We start from the raw sequence: 18,784 nt of genomic DNA on the forward strand, positions 1-18,784 counted from the left end.
TTGGTTGTCCTTTGGTGGTGGTGTTATATCTGTATGCAGTTTGATATTAATAAGATTTGCTTAGAATTCTGTGTTCTTCTTATTTCACATTGTTTTTGTAGCTAATGTGGTCAGTGAGTTGTTACTTGCATTGATTTGTTATATATTACTTTCTCATTCATTGTAAGGGCTCTTTGTATGTGAATTTTTTCCTGTTATATTAGTAGTGTTGTGTCTTAATTGTTCATACTGATAAACTTCATATCATGGTTCAAAAATGGTTCAAATGGCTCTGAGCACTATGGGACTCAACTGCTGTGGTCATAAGTCCCCTAGAACTTAGAACTACTTAAACCTAACTAATCTAAGGACATCACACACATCTATGCCTGAGGCAGGATTCGAACTTGCGACCGTAGCAGTTGTGCGGTTCCAGACTGTAGCACCTTTTACCGCGCGGCCACTCTGGCCGGCCTTCATGTCATGTTCCACGTCACATGGTGCCAGCTAGAGATTGAAAACCATTGTGTCTGGGGATAACAGGCAGAAATTTCTAAACTAAATACGAAGAACATATAAGAAGTTGAAAGTATGAAAATAGCCATACCATTTTTGCTGAACATCTAGTAAAGAAAGTAAAGCATGGATCTGAACCCACTAACACTTAAGAGTATGAAAATTATCAGAAGTAATAATTCCAATAGAAAACTTCTACCATTACACAAAAACTATCAGGTACAAAGAACCCTTGCAAAGAACAAACAAGAAAGTAATAAATTACCAGTATAAATAACAACTCACTGATCATGTTGGCCACAAAAACAACAAAAAACAAAGCTGTAGAATATAATCAGTAACATATTCAATGTCTCCACCACAAACAATTTTAAGAAAATCTATTATTTAGGATTCTGTTCACTGGAAAGTCTCAAGTTTTCTTAGAGCAGGTCCCACTACACAGAATAACACATGCACCCACATAACAAATGAATATCACACCACATACAGGTACAACAACACAAACAAAAGACAACTGATAACACACAGTGACACCTGGTAACTCTGTATACAGTAAACACACACAACCAAAACGTACTGAAAGTGGAGTGTTAGAGTGAAAAGAGTAAAAAAAGAGTCAGAAATAAGACATTCCGATGTACACAGCAGTAATTAATTAAAAAAGCAGGATGTTACATATGAAATATCACAAAATCATTAGTAGAATCAATAGTAATCTATTTTATGAAACTTGCACTTCAAAAGTTGTTTCTTACCTAGCAATAGCATAATAAAAAAAACTGTAATATAGTAAAATATTTGTAAACATTATGTAACAAATTTATTACAAACGTATGTTATTAGCCTCTAAAGGTGCTTCATAAATAGAAAGAAATGAAATTCATATGGCATGCCGAACAGCCTTTCATTTAGGTTCATAGACCAGGGTTTTTTCAAACCATGCATCACAGCTCCCAGGGGTGTTGTGGACCTACTGTAGGAATATTGCCATTGTTTTATAAAAGTAATAGTTTGGTTTATTGGCTTTCTGAGTAAAGGAACAATGTTTGCACTAGTAGTGATATCTTTGAGGGCTGGCAAGTAATTGTTGTTACGATGACAGCTTGGTAGATGGCAGTCAAATTATAATAGGTAAATTATTATTTCTGTTCAGTAACAATCAGTTTGAAGTTACTTTTGTTGAATGCAGATAATTTTTAATTGTTGTTTGTCTTCTCTGATTTGTGTTCCTCTGGCAGCATGGACAAATTTTTAAATGAACTACAGATGTAGTGGAAGTCTGTATTGTACCAGCTGGTCTGTACAAGGTGTCTATTCTGACAGGGAATCGGCTGCCAAGTGTGCCTTTGCCAGTCGATATGGCTTGTGACATTAATGACCAGTTGGTTAAAAACTTCATAACTAATGGTAATTTCACAATTCAGTTGGAAGAAGGTACCAATAATCCAATTATGCACATCAAATTTGTTGTGCGTTGTTTTCTACATCCATGAAGGTTACATTTTTTTCTGCAGGAAAATAACTTTTGGAACAAAAGCAGCAGATCTATTTGAAATACTGCGCTCTTGTATGAAAGAAAACAACAGTAATGGGGAAAATGTGTTGGTGTATGTACAGGTAGAGGTCTCAGTATGGCTGGCTGTCATGCCAGATTGCAAGCTCTGATCTGTAAAGAGGCTCCTCATGCCATTTAGACACACTGTTTCATTCAGTGAGAAGTACTGGAACCAGAAAACATGAGCCCTGTCCTTCATGAGGTTCTTCAATCAGTGATCAAAGAGAGAAACGTCATTAAAAGTCAGCCACTTAAGTAGTTTCCAACAAATGTGTGTTGATATAATGGCTGAGTACATTTCCCTAAATACAGCAACACTTTTAGGCTTCCACGTGGGAATGTCTTGAAGGGAGTAAATGAGCTCAAGAAGGGACATTATCTTTACCTTGAGCAAGAGAAACATTTGATTTCAGAGAAGTTCGTAGATGATGACTTTGTTTTGAAGCTAGTATATTTTTGTGAAACTTTTGAAAAACCCATTTCATTGAATGTATCCCTTAAAGGTAATTAGACCAACATTTTTGCAAATGTGAGACAAAACTGCAGCTTTCAGAAAGAAACTACTGTTGAGGAAGAAAAAGTTTGATAAAGACATACATTAAGGTTTTCCTGCTCTCCACTTGGTTTCAGAAGACACTGTCTTTAAGTTGCATGAAGAACTGAACTTGTGTTTGTGGATCATTTAACTGAACTTGGTGATTGTGAAGTACTTCCTAGTAGAAGTTGACCAACACAGTAGAATCAAAGATCCTTTCAGTATAGAACTTCCATCAACTCTTTGCCCTGAAGAGCAACTTATTGATATTTCTTCAGACTCAAATTGAAATCGAAGTTGCTTTTCTATCACTGCTTGAGGTTTGGAGCTAGGTGAATTAGGCATATCTGAAAGTAGGTAATGAGGCCATAAGAGTTTTGATACCTTTTGCAACAATGTATTTATACTTTTTCAACATTGACAGTCATCAGCATGAAATGTAGATTCCGAATGAGTGTGAGGAAGAGATAAGTCAGTTTCCAGTCTCATAATGAGATTCAAAGAACTGAGGAAGAATAATGTAAGCTCGTCCTTCCCATTGATTCCGCTGCAATAGTAAGATGAAATAACAATAAAAGTAAACAAGGGATGACAGAAAACATAAAAAGTCATGGTGTCCATATGTATTTGATGTTTTGGAATGTTGCAATTTCTTCAGCTTCCCCCCCCCCCCCCCCCCCCCCCCCTCCCGTGCCAGTATCCCTTCATTCTCTGAATCACTCTTGCTAGGTCTTCTTCCCAGAGTACTCTTCAGTTTTCTTCTTGCTTACTCATTGGGTAGATCACTACTCACATTTTTTATCTGAACCCCTCTCTGTTTTATATAACATCTTTACTGATACCTCTTCTCTGGATTGTGATGTATTTTGTTTTGCTCTTGGGGGATGGCTTTCTATTCTCGTGGTATTATTGTTTTAATTTTTTCTTGTACGTAAACCATTCTCTCGAGAGGCTTTAGTAATTACCATTGGATAGAGAAATCTGTGTATGCATATCAGAATGATGCTACTGAGACTGAAGTTTTTCAGATGATTTACATTTGATCTTAGGATATGCCAATTATTTCATGTAGTTGCCGAGAGACAACCTCAGATATTAATTGCGAAACAGTGAAATCAAAACCTGTACTATGCTTGTAAGTCACAACATGAACACAGATCACCTTTCATTCATCTGTTTTAATTTCACCACAACAGATATTTGACCCAACCTCACCCCCAGCCCCAACACCACCACCACCATGGACATCACACATAGAATAAAAAGAATATTTAGCTTTACTGTTGAAAATTCGGTGGTAGCTCCTTAGTTACCATCAACATATAGAAGTGGACAATAATTGGGTCTCATATTTATTAAAATGTAAAGATTATTTACTTAAAATTGGTCTACTTATTTCTTAGCATTTGCAAAAATTCTGAAAAATCTCGATAATGACTAAATAGAAGTGTTACATTACCTTGAAAGCCGAGGTATCATGATGATATTTTGTAAATAATCTTAGTAATTATATTTGTTATGTGGACCAGTTCCATTGTGTTTTGTACAATAAAAAATCAAAGTTGTTAAAATAATAAAATCAGCTTGAATGATGTCGCATTCATTGCTAATTTTTGTTCCAAGAACTGAAGTCTTTAAATTTAATGAAATTAATAAAAATGTGAATAACTCAAAGTGTATGTAAATGAGACAATTTAAATAACACTGTGGGCTAGTGCTGGAACTTATACACAATAGTGTCTCAAAAGTAAAGCATTTTGAACAAATGAGAGTATATTTCCCAAACAATAAGATGGAAGGGGATACAGAAGAAGATATGAGAAGAGGAGGGAAAATTTATCTACCTGATACTAAAAGACTTGTTAAGTGTAGGATGCACTTTCTCAACATATTTTTCCAGTCAGTAGATTACACCATGAAGTAAGTCTTCTGGAAGATCTACGTAACATCCCTTTACTGGGGCTATAACCTCTTCATTTCAGTCTGCAAGTTTTACAGTTGCAAGTTTCTTTGTAGATGAGAATGTGTGAAAGTCAGATAGTACTAAAAATAGTTCATAAAGTGGATATTCCAACAGTTTGTACTTCAGATTGCTAAATTTTATCATTATCAAGGCACCTTTGTATGTAGCTACATTTTCCTAATGTAGGATACGCCTCCCCCACACTCATTCATTCTGTAGTTCAGATGTCTTGTACTGTGTTCATCTGTTATTGAATCTGCTGCCAGTGATCTAATGGTTAGCATAACTGCCTCTTATTGTGTGGTTCTGGATTTGGTTCCTGCTCAGATCAGATATTTTCTTTGCTTGGGGCCTAGATGTCTGTGTGGTCCTAATTATTTCATCTCATCTTCATTGCAAAGATGTGAAAGTCCCGGAAGAGGCTTCAAATAGAAAGACTCACACCAAGCAGGTGAACAACTCCAATAGGGTCTCACAGTTAGTAATGCCATAAGATCCTTTAATTACACCTGTTACTAGCTGTGCGCAACCACGCTTTGCTATGACATAGTTTGCTTGAATGGAAATGAAATAAAAAATTGCACATTTTTAATATGTATGTGAATTGGATATACGCCCTAAACTTCTCCTTCTCCCACTCTGTCCATCTCCCCCTCCCCATTTCTTTGTCCATATGCTCCTCCTCCCTCTCCCCATTTCTTTGTCCATATGCTCCTCCTCCCTCTCCCCGTTTCTTTGTCCATATGCTCCTCCTCCCTCTCCCCATTTCTTTGTCCATATGCTCCTCCTCTCTCCCCGTTTCTTTGTCCATATGCTCCTCCTCTCTCCCCATTTCTTTGTCCATATGCTCCTCCTCCCTCCCCATTTCTTTGTCCATCTGCTCCTCCTCCCCCTCCCCATTTCTTTGTCCATCTGCTCCTCCTCCCCCTCCCCATTTCTTTGTCCATCTGCTCCTCCTCCCCCTCCCCATTTCTTTGTCCATCTGCTCCTCCCCCTCCTCCCCATTTCTTTGTCCATCTCCTCCTCCTCCTCCTTCTCCTCCTCCCCATTTCTTTGTCCATCTCCTCCTCCTCCTTCTCCTCCTCCCCATTTCTTTTGCCATCTCATCCTCCTCCTCCCCCCCATTTCTTTTGCCATCTCATCCTCCTCCTCCCCCCATTTCTTTTGCCATCTCATCCTCCTCCTCCCCCCCATTTCTTTTGCCATCTCATCCTCCTCCTCCCCCCCATTTCTTTTGCCATCTCATCCTCCTCCTCCTCCTCCTCCTCCTCACCCCCATTTCTTTTGCCATCTCCTCCTCCTCCTCCTCCTCCTCCTCCTCCTCCCCCCCCATCATTCTGTCCATATTCTTCTCCTGCCCCCTCCTCCACCCCCTCAACCCATTACCTCCATCCTCATTTTTCTGTCGATTCCCCCCCCCCCCCCCCCATCATTCTCTGTTGATCTTTTCATCCCCCCCCCCTCTCTCTCTCTCTCTCTCTCTCTCTCTCTCTCTCTCTCTCTCTCTCTCTCACCACTGTCTGTTGCTACCAAGACCAAACTGTGAGCAACTATGCATGAAGGGAGAAGCAGTCTGGGTGGTGGGGGTATGCAGGAATTGCTGTTTGAAATTTCATTGCCAAATCCAGTGTTTCATATGCATTAACATGATGGTCAAGTTCGATAGAGTACCTCTAATTCTAAATATATGTCAAGCAGTGTGTGTACCTCCTTTATTTCTGTAGAGATCATGACAAAGAATTACCCAATTGAATTTTTCTGTTCATTATCTGAATTTTGTCCTTGTTTATTGGGTTTGTTCTTATATCTTTCAGATACGCGTACCACACAATGGGAAGATCCAAGATTATCGAATCCTCAAATAGCTGGGCCAGTAAGTGTATATAATTAGTTCATCTTTGTTATAATGACAGCTGTAATTCAGTTGGTTTTAAAATATTTATCTTTCCTCAGGCAGTTCCTTATTCTCGGGATTACAAAAGAAAATATGAATATATGAAATCCCAGCTTAGAAAACCGGTGAGTGTCTAATATCAGTCTGTCATATTCCCAAATACAAAATGCGTGATTATCTTCCCCATATTTTAATTCCACATTTTGGCAGTATGATATGTTGATAATACATGTAATAGAATGGAATGTAATTCAACATCTTATTACCTAAGTTACAGTGGTGTGCACATAAACAGGCAGGTCGTGTGCTTTGCTCAGTGGCAAGGAGCAGTGTACCATGTGACACTTGGCCAATATTGTCACTATGCGCCAGCTGTCTTTATCAAGCACTTTAGGGTGCATGTACAGCATTTTCCATTGAGTTTTATATTTTATGTATTGTGACGATATTTGGCTACTGGAGTTGGCACGATGGTTGGCATAAAGCAAAATGTACAAATATTGTGTGCAGAAGTGACAGTTTACCGAGCACATAAAAATTTTCTTAGGTTGAGTCAGAAGCAGAAACAGTGCCGTAATGTGATGCTTACTCCAGGGTTGCCAGTTACCAGTGTAGGGAATGGGTAAGTGTGTGGTATGGGACAAAGACAGATGTGACAGGCAAAGCCATGAAGTAATTTGCATCACACTCTGAACAGAACGCAGCACACACCAGTTGTTTTGCTTGCACACCACTATAATCACTGTCACCTACAGTAAAATGCTCTTCTTCTATTTACAGAATAATGTTCCGAATAAGTTTGAAATTAAAGTAAGACGACAGAATATTTTAGAAGATTCATATCGTATCATCAGCAGTGTCAATAGACTTGATTTGCTGAAAACAAAACTGTGGGTGGAATTTGAAGGTGAAGTTGGTTTGGATTATGGTGGTTTAGCAAGAGAATGGTTTTTTCTCTTGTCAAAGGAAATGTTCAACCCTTATTATGGTTTATTTGAATATTCTGCAATGTAAGTATTATTGCATGTTATTTTCTGATATAATTGATATGTTAAAGTTATGCAGAAGTATCTGCTTCAAAGTTTATAAAAAATTTTAATATTTTAAATATTTTTATCCTGACGACAACATACGTTCAGACTACTCTTACTTGGATGTGGGATAATCTGCCTTGTATGAGTACGTCAGGTATCCACCCCAGGAGAGGTGTAGGAAATCATGTGCAGGTGACTTTAGAACTGGGATATGCAGACAGGTATATAACATAGGAGTATTAAATAAAGAATTCTATGGAAGGGTGCCATTTATTGCATAATAACCAATTGCAAAAACTTTGTTATGAACTTCCTGGTAGGTTAAAACTGTGTGCCAGGCCAGGACTCAAAGCAAGGGCCTTTGTCATTTGTGAGCAAGTACTCTACCGACATGTCAGCGCACAGGGTGAAAAATTCATTCTGGAACCTTGTTGAGCTTAGTTGTAGCCAAAATAACCTAAATAATCCAGAACATGCATAAAAATGAAAGCTGTTCTGGCACTGTGGCATAAAAAAGATTAACACATTTCAAATTACATGAAGAGAGAGCAAAGCAGCATATTCACACTGTAGCAAAATCTCTTTTTAATGTTTGTTGAGTTAATGCTGTTATTGAGTGAGAATAAAATGCTGAAAACCATACTTCAAAAGGTGGGTAAAGGTATGTGATCAGAGCAACTGGTGGGAACTGATAGAGTAAAGGCACCACAACACACACAAAAATTCATTTAATCACAAACAACATAAGGCCGACATTCTTTTTATGGAATGTGAGGTGTAGAGATCCAGTTTTGCAACAAAAAATTATAGAAAATTCTTATGACACAAAACAGTAAAATGAAAAGAGCATCAGTTTGCTACACTAGAATATTGCAGGCACAACAATTCAGGTTCCCCCCCCCCCCTCCCCCCTGATGGAGTGTGGCACTTCTTATGTCGATTGTTGAATACCATGTATTGTGGTATATGCTGGAGGCATAGATGCTATTACATTGGCTTCCATTCTGAACAAACCATAAACACTTTTGGGCCCACATGTAGAGAATGTGAGCAGAATCATTACCATACAGTGCTAAAATGTAATCTGTTAGGAGGAGTTCTGCTTCTGTCTGTCCAACGTATATGTGATAGCAGGTTATGTGTTTGTTGCTGCTGCTGCTGTGTCCAAAATGTGGCAGCATACATTGTTAAGCAGTGTAGTGAACTTACACATGGTATACATGGTAGTTTGGCACATCATTGGAAATGTTACAAAATATAGGCTATGTATTGAAAACAATATGGACTGAAACTGCTACGCTAAGGTGATTTTAGAGCCCTTGTGGCAAAGAGTGAATAAACCATCTCCAGAGACATATGGAGCATTGTTTCTATCATTGAAAAAAAATGTGCGTGTCAGAGCACAAAAAAGTGAATGTTCCTCTTTAAAAGACTCACAGAAAAGTGAAGAACCAGCCACCTCAATCCTCACATACTGTTCCTGAAAAAAATTTTGCATCCAAACATATTTGCTTTCTTTAATACAAAACATTCTAAATCCTGCAGAAACCGGGCCTCAGTCCCAAGGAACCCTCAGAGGCTCATTCTGTATGTTGGAATACGATAATACAGTAACACAGCAGCTTTTGACAAATTACAGTGATGATTCAAAATGATTCCTATAGGTAAAACAATTTGTCTTCCAGGTTAATAAAGTTTGTACAATGTGCCAGCAAATGTAACTCAAATTTCTTTGTTGCGCAGTAAAAATCATTCGAGAGAGAGAGAGAGAGAGAGAGAGAGAGAGAGAGAGAGAGAGAGATATGGATGGATGATTAAGCACATTTCTGCCAGAACTTAACTCACTGGCTGGAAAAGCGGGAATTAGTACACAACAGTAGTTTGTTATTTATTGCAAGTGGCCATATTGGTAGTTTGCTCAGAACAACAGCTGCTGGTATACAACAGCCCATTGGTTGCTCACGCTGAAATGTGTCAATACATCAGAGCATATGTCTCTAACAGAAACTCGATGTATTAGTGCACCTAAATCACAACTGACCAAATCTACAGTTTACACTGGACAGCAATTATTCTATCATGGCCCATAGACTGCTTTCACTAAAAATATATTAATAAATCAGAAGTTAGACCTCTAACTGAAAAATGTTCCATCAATACACAGTAAATAGCAGCTGGTCAAAATCTGCAGTTTACACAGAAGTGTAAATGTCATGGCCCATGAATTGGCCACACTGAAATGTATACAAAATATTGCTGTTGGATGCAAGAGGCAATAGTGTAAGTACCAGAACAGCAAGACTCAAAATTTATACGAGTTCCCCAGGCATAAGCATCTGCAAAATTACAGAGGACAACATTAACTGAACACACACAGAGATGAAACCAGAAAGTGTTAGGTGTCTCCCAATCGAAAAAAGTACTTCTCTAGACACACTAAGTCTCACTGTTAGAAGAATTGTGATATCCGACAATCCAACCCATCTTCCTTCAGTCCATTGTGTGATGTACTAATAACACAGCCCCACCAAACACCAACTCTCAGAGACATTTCAGAACTCCACTACCACATGCTCAGCACATCGGCCCCACTCATTGTCAACAAATCACTTAGACCAAGGAGCTCTCATTATTGTCTACTGGTAGACAACCTCCTTTCTGCATCCTGCACAAGCCTCTAAATACACTCCACTTGGGCACTCACTGCCCTTCTGTGGCGCTAGGGACTCCTTCGACCCTGCAGGAACCAAAGAGTACCCGTGAGCTGTTGATATGGACTGATGCCAAGAAAATAGAACACATGCACAACACACATTTGAAATTTTGGTCTAAAATGTGCCTCTCAAATAATTACAAGCTGAAGTTTGCCAGTCTGAGTGTTCCAGACCCCTCCAACATATGTATGGTCTCCACTCATCCTAACCTCGCTGTTGTGCGCCCTAAAACACTAATCATCATCATCATCCACTCATCCCCCATCACTGTCCCTCCTCTCTTTTGCTCTCAATACTATTTGTCTTCATCCATCTCTTTTTCTCTTTCACTGCCAATGAAACTCAGTGACCATCACTGTCTCCTCTCTTTCCCTCTCACTGGCACTATCGTATCCCTCTTCCACCACTACTGTCTCACTGCTACTCTGTTTCAGCACAAAAACCACAAATATGTTCATGTACCAAAATTTTTGGTTAGGAAGCCAGAATGAGGATTGAGGCAGCTGGTTCCCCACTTTCCTGTCTGTCTCCTTAAGAGGAACATATCCACCTTTTTTGTGTTCTGACGGGAGCATTTTTCTGCTTATTCCCTTGTTTCCTCTCCTACAAGAGGGTGTGCTGCTTACTCTTATCTACACTGAGATGACAAAAGTCATAGAATAGTGATGTGTACATATACAGATGGTGGTAGGATCATGTATACAAGGTATAAGTGTCAGTGCATTGGTGGAGCAGTCATTTGTACTCAGGTGACTCATGTGAAAAGGTTTTTGATGTGATTATGGCTGCAGAATTGACATTAACAGACTTTGAGTGTGAAATGGTAGTTGATGCTCGACACATGGGACATTCCATTTTGGACATTAGTCGTAGATCTACAATGTAAACAGTGTGCAGAGAATACCAAATTTCAGGCTTTACCTGGACCCTAGATGAGTTAGAGTATAATGACTTTTCTGGAGACTAGAAATCTACTCTGCAGGAATCAGCATGGGTTTAGAAAAAGACGGTCATGTGAAACCCAGCTCGCGCTATTCGTCCACGAGACTCAGAGGGCCATAGACACGGGTTCACGGGTAGATGCCGTGTTTCTTGACTTCCGCAAGGCGTTCGATACAGTTCCCCACAGTCGTTTAATGAACAAAGTAAGAGCATATGGACTATCAGACCAATTGTGTGATTGGATTGAGGAGTTCCTAGATAACAGAATGCAGCATGTCATTCTCAATGGAGAGAAGTCTTCCGAAGTAAGAGTGATTTCAGGTGTGCTTCAGGGGAGTATCATAGGACCATTGCTATTCACAATATACATAAATGACCTGGTGGATGACATCGGAAGTTCACTGAGGCTTTTTGCAGCTGATGCTGTGGTATATTGAGAGGTTGTAACAATGGAAAATTGTACTGAAATGCAGGAGGATCTGCAGCGAATTGACGCATGGTGCAGGGAATGGCAATTGAATCTCAATGTAGACAAGTGTAATGTGCTGAGAATACACAGAAAGATAGATCCATTATCATTTAGCTACAATATAGCAGGTCAGCAACTGGAAGCAGTTAATACCATAAATTATCTGGGAGTACGCATTAGGAGTGATTTAAAATGGAATGATCATATAATGTTGATCGTCGGTAAAGCAGATGCCAGACTGAGATTCATTGGAAGAATCCTAAGGAAATGCAATCCGAAAACAAAGGAAGTAGGTTACAGTACGCTTGTTCGCCCACTGCTTGAATACTGCTCAGCAGTGTGGGATCCGTACCAGATAGGGTTGATAGAAGATATAGAGAAGATCCAACGGAGAGCAGCGCGCTTCTTTACAGGATCATTTAGTAATCGCGAAAGGGTTACAGAGATGATAGATAAACTCCAGTGGAAGACTCTGCAGGAGATACGCTCAGTAGCTCAGTACGGGCTTTTGTCAAAGTTTCGAGAACATACCTTCACCGAAGAGTCAAGCAGTATATTGCTCCCTCCTACGTATATCTCGCGAAGAGACCACGAGGATAAAATCAGAGAGATTAGAGCCCACACAGAGGCATACCGACAATCCTTCTTTCCACGAACAATACGAGACTGGAATAGAAGGGAGAACCGATAGAGGTAGTCAAGGTACCCTCCGCCACACACCGTCAGGTGGCTTGCGGAGTATGGATGTGGATGTAGATGTAGACTGAAAAACAGTGGCTTGGTCAGATGAAACCAGATATTAGTTCATAAAGAGCTGATTGTAGCATTCCAGTGTGGTGCAGATCCCACGAAGCCATGGATCCAGGTTGTCAACGAGACACTGTGTAAGTTGGTGGTTCCATAATGCTGTTGGCTGTCCTCTGGTCCAAGTGAACTGATCATTGACTGGAAATGGTTATGTTCGAATGCTTGGAGACCATGTGCAGCCATTCATGGACTTTATGTTCCCAAACAATTGATGGAATTTTATGGATGATGATGGGCCGTGCCACCAGGCCACAGTTGTTTGTGGTTGGTCTGAAGAACATTCTGGACAATTTGAGCAAATTATTGGTCACATAGGTCACAAGATACCAGTCCCACCAAACATTTGTGGGACATAATCAAGAGGCCAGTTCTTGCACAAAATCCTGCACTGGCAAAACGTATCAATTATGAACAGCAATAGAGGCAGCAATATTTACACAGAGGACTTCCAATGATGAGTCCATGCTATGTCAAGTTACTGCACTACACGGGACAGGAGATGGTACGACATGGTGTTGGGAGGTATCCCATGACCTCTGTCACCTCAGTGTAAAAAGAATGCTATATGTTAGTAGTTTTCTGACAGTTTATGTATGTAATTCAACACATTTATGTAGTTGGTCTCATGTAAACAACAAATGAGCACACATAATGTAAGGTTAACACAAAATCGTATGCTCCAAATTTTTTCTGGATACTTGACTCATCAATCGCAATTCATCAAAAGTGCCCAGTTTGTGATTTGTATCTTAAAGGAGTAAAAATCTTACTAGAAGTATTTTACTGAATGGCAGTCTTTCCATTTTTGCATAATTTTTAGCAGTCATTTTTAGCAATCATTTTAAGTTATTTTCAGGCATGTTAAGACAAATTTTATCCTATTTTTGTCACTGCAGTACCACAATAAAAATACAAATTTTCTTTTATGGTCATGATGTCCCAAGTTTATGCAAATGTACATACACACGTCAGATGTCTATAAGCATTTCTCATGTGATAAATCCCGCACTCAGAAGCATTTCTGGGAATGCAGACTAGACAGTCTTTTCATTCAAATGATGCTGTTTGTTTTGTCCAAATATAAATTGAATCTTACATTAAATTAAGAAAAATTAAAACCGCCACCTGAGGAATAAAAATAAAATGTTTTAAAGTGATATTACATATGTACAGTGTAAAGTGACCATACTGCAGAATAGATGCTTGTTCTCGTTAAAAGCAAGTGCAAGACTCTCATCCAGTGCAAGTTCAATTTACAATAATTTATATAAAAATGTATAACTTTCTTGGCTACACTTACAGCATACAAAAAATGTGGGCTTTGATTTGAAAGAGAATTTTGCATGACAAAATAATTTTTCTACATGAGTTAAAACTACATTTATGTCTCAGACTAGATATTATGAGCATATTTTATGTGCATAAGTAGGGTAACCTTGAACCTCACCTGGATCTCTGTAACAGATAGTGATATCGAAAAAAGTTTAAAATTTCTCTGAGGTCATCTTAAGAAAATATGGTAAAAATTTCAACAATTTGTCATAAATAAAAATTATAAAAGTGGCCATCCATACAATTCATACTACTTGTATGCAAAATCATGGTTGTGTAAGTGTACCTTGAAATGGATTAAGATTTTCGAAAATGGGAAAATGGCGTTTCCAGATAGATATCTAAAGAATATACAGTTAAAAGTTGAACCTTTTGCTACAGTTATTGTTCAGATAATAGTGGCCCACAGTGGAAGAAATGACCAAACTGCCCCTGAACAAATGGTACTTTTATAAGACGCCAAAGGCCCTGAACCACACCTAACACAAAAGAACCAACCCAATTTACCTACGCTGAAGGAAGTTCTGTAGTGTTTAAATTTTGACTCTGTACTAGAGGATAGCTACGATATGCCCAGTCTTCCAATAAATAAACAAATGATCGCTAGCCAAAGTTCTAACCAAACCACTTGAGCCTTTATACCTATGATCAATAGAACCTTAGATATGTCCTCCTTGAAAAATTCCATTTTTGTGCACAGCTTTCTGGAATATATTGGTACCGTGCACTGTTGTGCATGGACTGATTTATTTGACATGTCGTCTCAGAAATTTTTCGGCATATCAATGTTTACCATTTTGTTACACAAGGTCCTAGAACAACCAGTGTTTATGCTCTGTGGAATCTGTGCAAACAATTTGAAGGAAGATTTTCCAAGAACATGTCATGATCATCAGAATTTTCTATTGCAGCATATAGGCGTGTTTTATACCATTCTGAATTCTGTTAGAGATCATGTACTGCTCTGCTTTCTTAATAAATTGCTTGATTTCATGTACTGAATATGTGATAAAAAAATAACTAAAGTCAAATGTATCCTTTTGCCAAATCCTCCAAAATAAACAAAAAATATACCTATTCAGTAAAGCAGATAAAAATTCACTTGACGCTGTCCTAAGACATAAACTTTACTCCCTCCAAATTAACAATTTATGTGTAGACCAGATGTGGCTTGAATGCAAAGAAATGGTATCAACAGCTATTGAAATATTTAAATCAAATAAATTAATAAACAATAGAACTGATTCCCCATGGTAAAAAAACGCGTCAGAATACTGTTGCAGAAACAACAAGAAAGCATGCCAAATTTAAATGAATGCAAAATCACCAAGATTGGCAATCTTTTACAGAAGCTCAAAATTTAGCACAGACTTCAATGTGAGATGCTTACAGTAGTTTCAGAACCAAAACTTTGTCTCAAAACCTGGCAGAGAATCCAGAGAGATTCTGGTTGTATGTAAAGTATGCTAGTGGCAAGACAATCAATGCCTTCACTGCACGATAGCAATAGAAATATTATCTATGACAGTACTGCTAAAGCAGAGTTGCTGAACATACCCTTCCAAAATTACTTCATCAAAGAAGTTGAAGTAAATGTTCCAGAATTAGATTCGAGAACAGCTGCCAGTATGAGTAACTTAGAAGTAGATACCCTCAGAGCAGTGAAGCAACTTAACTCACTTAATATTAGCAAGTTTTCTGGTCCAGACTGTATACCAATTACGTTCCTTTCAGAGTATGCTGATGCAATAGCTCCGTAATTAACAATCATACACAACCGCTTGCTCAACAAAAGATCTGCACCCTATGACTGGTAAGCTGCATGGGTCACACCAGTATTCAAGAAAGGCAATAGGAGCAATCCACTAAATTACAGGCACATGTCATTAATGTCGATATGCAGTAGGATTTTGAAATATACGTTGTATTTGAACTTTTGAATTCTCCCAAAGAGAACTGGCTATTGACACAGTCAACATGGAATTAGAAAACATCGTTTTTGTGAAACCCAACTAGTTGTTATACTCACACAGAGTGTTGAGTGCTAGTGACAAGGAATTTAAATTGATTCCATATTTCTAGATTTACAGAAGGCTTTTGACACTATTTCTCACAAGCGACTTGTAATAAAATTGCATCCTTACGGAATATTGTCTCAGTTGTGGAAAATCCAGGATGGAATGTAACAAAGTCTAAAGGCTGTGAATTCAAGTACCTAGGAATTACAATTATGAACAACTTAAATTGGAAAGAACAGATTGAAAATATTATGAGGAAGGTGAATCAAAGACTGTGATTTATTGGCAGAACATTTATTAGATGCAACAGAGCTACTAAAGAGTGTGGCTACACTATGCTTCTCCATCCTGTTTCGGAGTGCTGCTGCACAGTGTGGGATCCTTTCCAGGTAGGGTTAATGGAGTACATCAAGAAAGTTCAGAGAAGAGCAGCACATGTCGTATTATTGAGAAATTGGGGGGAGAGAGATTCACAAACGTGATACAGGATTTGGGATGGACATCATTTTTTTTTTTTTTTTTTTTTTTTTTTTAAAGGCATTTACTGTTGTAGTGGAACCTTCTTAAATAATTTCATAGTGGAACCTTCTTAAATAATTTCATAGTGGAACCTTCTTAAATAATTTCATAGTGGAACCTTCTTAAATAATTTCATAGTGGAACCTTCTTAAATAATTTCATAGTGGAACCTTCTTACATAATTTCAATCACCAAATTTCTCCTCTGAATGCGAAAATATTTTTTTGAAACCGACATACATAGGGAAAAATGATCATCATAAAATAAGGGAAATCAGAGCTCACACGGGAAGATATAGGTGTTCTGTACACTGTTTGAGAGTGGAATAATAGAGAATTACTGTAAAGGAAGTTCGATGAACTGTCTGCCAGGCAAATAAAAGTGATTTGCAGAATATTGATGTAGGCGTGGCTGTAAATGTAGACGTGGCTGTAAATGTAGATTTTCTTATGTGCTTATCCACTATTCCAACATATTTAAGATATCAAACAGAGTTTTTGATTGAACAATAGTACACAGAGGGCACAATTTTATTGTTTGCTTAATCCTTTAAGCTTTTTGTCAGCTGAGACAATAAAGCAAGTATGATTTTGTAAATTGACCAGTCTACATTACATAATAGCATTGAAAAGCTCTTCAAAATATGAGTACAGTAATATAACATTCAGATATTTTTCCATAAATTTTTAATGCCAAAATTCACAAGAAAGGTAGTAAAATAGAAATGCAAGGTGGCCATAATGGGCTATTTCAGTGTAAACACCAAGTGGGGCTCTCGTGCTGGGTTCCTTTGTATCGAGCTTTTTGATTGTATCCTTGTTTCCAACAGTTTTTCCCATGTGTACATATGATATGCTGATAAGCCAAAACATTATGAACACTGCTTACTTTGATGTTGGATGCAGTCTGGTGGCATTGTGGGCACATGACGTAGTAACAAAAATATGTAAGTGGAGCAGATCACCTTAGCAAAGATGTGGGCTGCAAATGGGGAAATACGTTGAGATAAGGGACTATGACAAAGGGCAGCTTATTATTATGCAGAGTCTGTTGGAATGAGTATCTCGGAAACGGTGAAGCTACTGTTTTGTGTGTCTAAGGAAAGAGGTAGGAGGTCAGTGAAACTACCACTGTGTGCTGAATGACTGGACGCCCACGACTCTTCACAGGATGTGAGGTTAGGAGGCTTGTAGGATCTGTAAAGTAGGATAGATCATGATCTGTGGTATCACTGCTGAAAGAGCACAGTGCTGTGCATGCCCAAGTGTTTCGGAACACACTGTACATAATAAATTCTAGAACAGAGAGCTATGCAGCAGACCACCCGTATGTTTGCACGTGTTAACCGATCATCATCATCATCAGTTAAGATTGCAATGACCTTAGAACAATGGAAATGTATCGGCTCTTCAGGTGAGTGGCATTTCTGCTGCACTACGTCAGTTGTCATCTCCACAAACATTATCATTGAGGTGAACGGTGGCTTGAAGTATGCAGCACACCATGGGCCCAAGCTAGTGTGGGCAGTATTGTGCTATGGGAGATGTTTTTCTTTGCATGGGATGTGTGGTAGTATCTGAAAACACGCTGACAACTGTGAACCACCTGCATCGTTTGATGCTTGGTGTCTTCCCTGATGGCGATGTCATCTTTCAGTTGTAAAATTGACCATTTCCTGGAGCAAGAACCATGCTTCAATGGTTTGAAGAGCATTATAGTGAAATCATGTTGATGCATCAGTGTCCAGATTCACGTGATGTAAATCCTGTGAAACCCATCTGGCCCAATGTCAGGTACTGTCACCGCATACACAAATCAGTGATCCATTATTTGCATAAATTACATGACCTGTGCATAGACATCTAATGCTACATACCTCCACAAACTGACTAGCTAACTGTTGGATCCCTGATACGCAGAATCAGTGATGTATTTCGTTCCAAAAGACTGACCAATATACTATAAAGCAGGTAGTCATAATATTTTGGCTCCTCAGTGTAGTTTTCCTAAGTGACTTTTGATACACAGATAGTAGCATATTGTTCCATTTACAGAAATCATAGTTGCCACTGTAAGGCCAACAAGAAATACATTGTATCTTACAAGTGGAGGTCTCCAGAAGTGGGGTCAACTTCTGGAAATAATCTAGATAGTATTGTGTGTTAGGACCCCAGGTATCACACTATGCAGACATTCACCATGGTGGGCTCTCATTTATGAGTAATCAGGGATAAAAAAATTTTGTGGACTATTAGAGCTCAGAAAATAATACTAATTTTTGAAATGACTCTGCAGTGTAGCGGTTAAGTTATGTAGCTGGTATGCTGAAGATTATGGGTTCAAATCCCATTGGGTGCTACCTGTTTTGTAAAAAAAATCTTTAATGAAATGACGATGATTGTTTTTATTCATTTAATTTATATATATGTTCTCATCTCTGCTTCACACCTCGACAATGGCTTTACTTTTTCTGTTACTTATATTTTACCTAGGATTGCCTGACA

General features: G+C 38.5%; 1 protein-coding gene across 7 annotated transcripts in view; it reads left to right on the forward strand.

Annotated features, from left to right (window-relative positions):
- LOC126190775 (E3 ubiquitin-protein ligase Nedd-4) overlaps positions 1–18,784 on the forward strand; it is a 197,597-nt gene that overhangs the window by 134,950 nt on the left and 43,863 nt on the right. For all 7 annotated transcript variants that reach the window (XM_049931309.1, XM_049931312.1, XM_049931310.1 and 4 more), the window contains 3 exons: positions 6,366–6,424; positions 6,505–6,570; positions 7,226–7,455. In XM_049931309.1, the coding sequence (XP_049787266.1) occupies positions 6,366–6,424; positions 6,505–6,570; positions 7,226–7,455 (355 nt within the window). The remainder of the gene's footprint in view (positions 1–6,365; positions 6,425–6,504; positions 6,571–7,225; positions 7,456–18,784) is intronic.

This window comes from Schistocerca cancellata, chromosome 6 (genome assembly GCF_023864275.1).
Source record: "Schistocerca cancellata isolate TAMUIC-IGC-003103 chromosome 6, iqSchCanc2.1, whole genome shotgun sequence".
Lineage (NCBI taxonomy): Eukaryota > Metazoa > Arthropoda > Insecta > Orthoptera > Acrididae > Schistocerca > Schistocerca cancellata.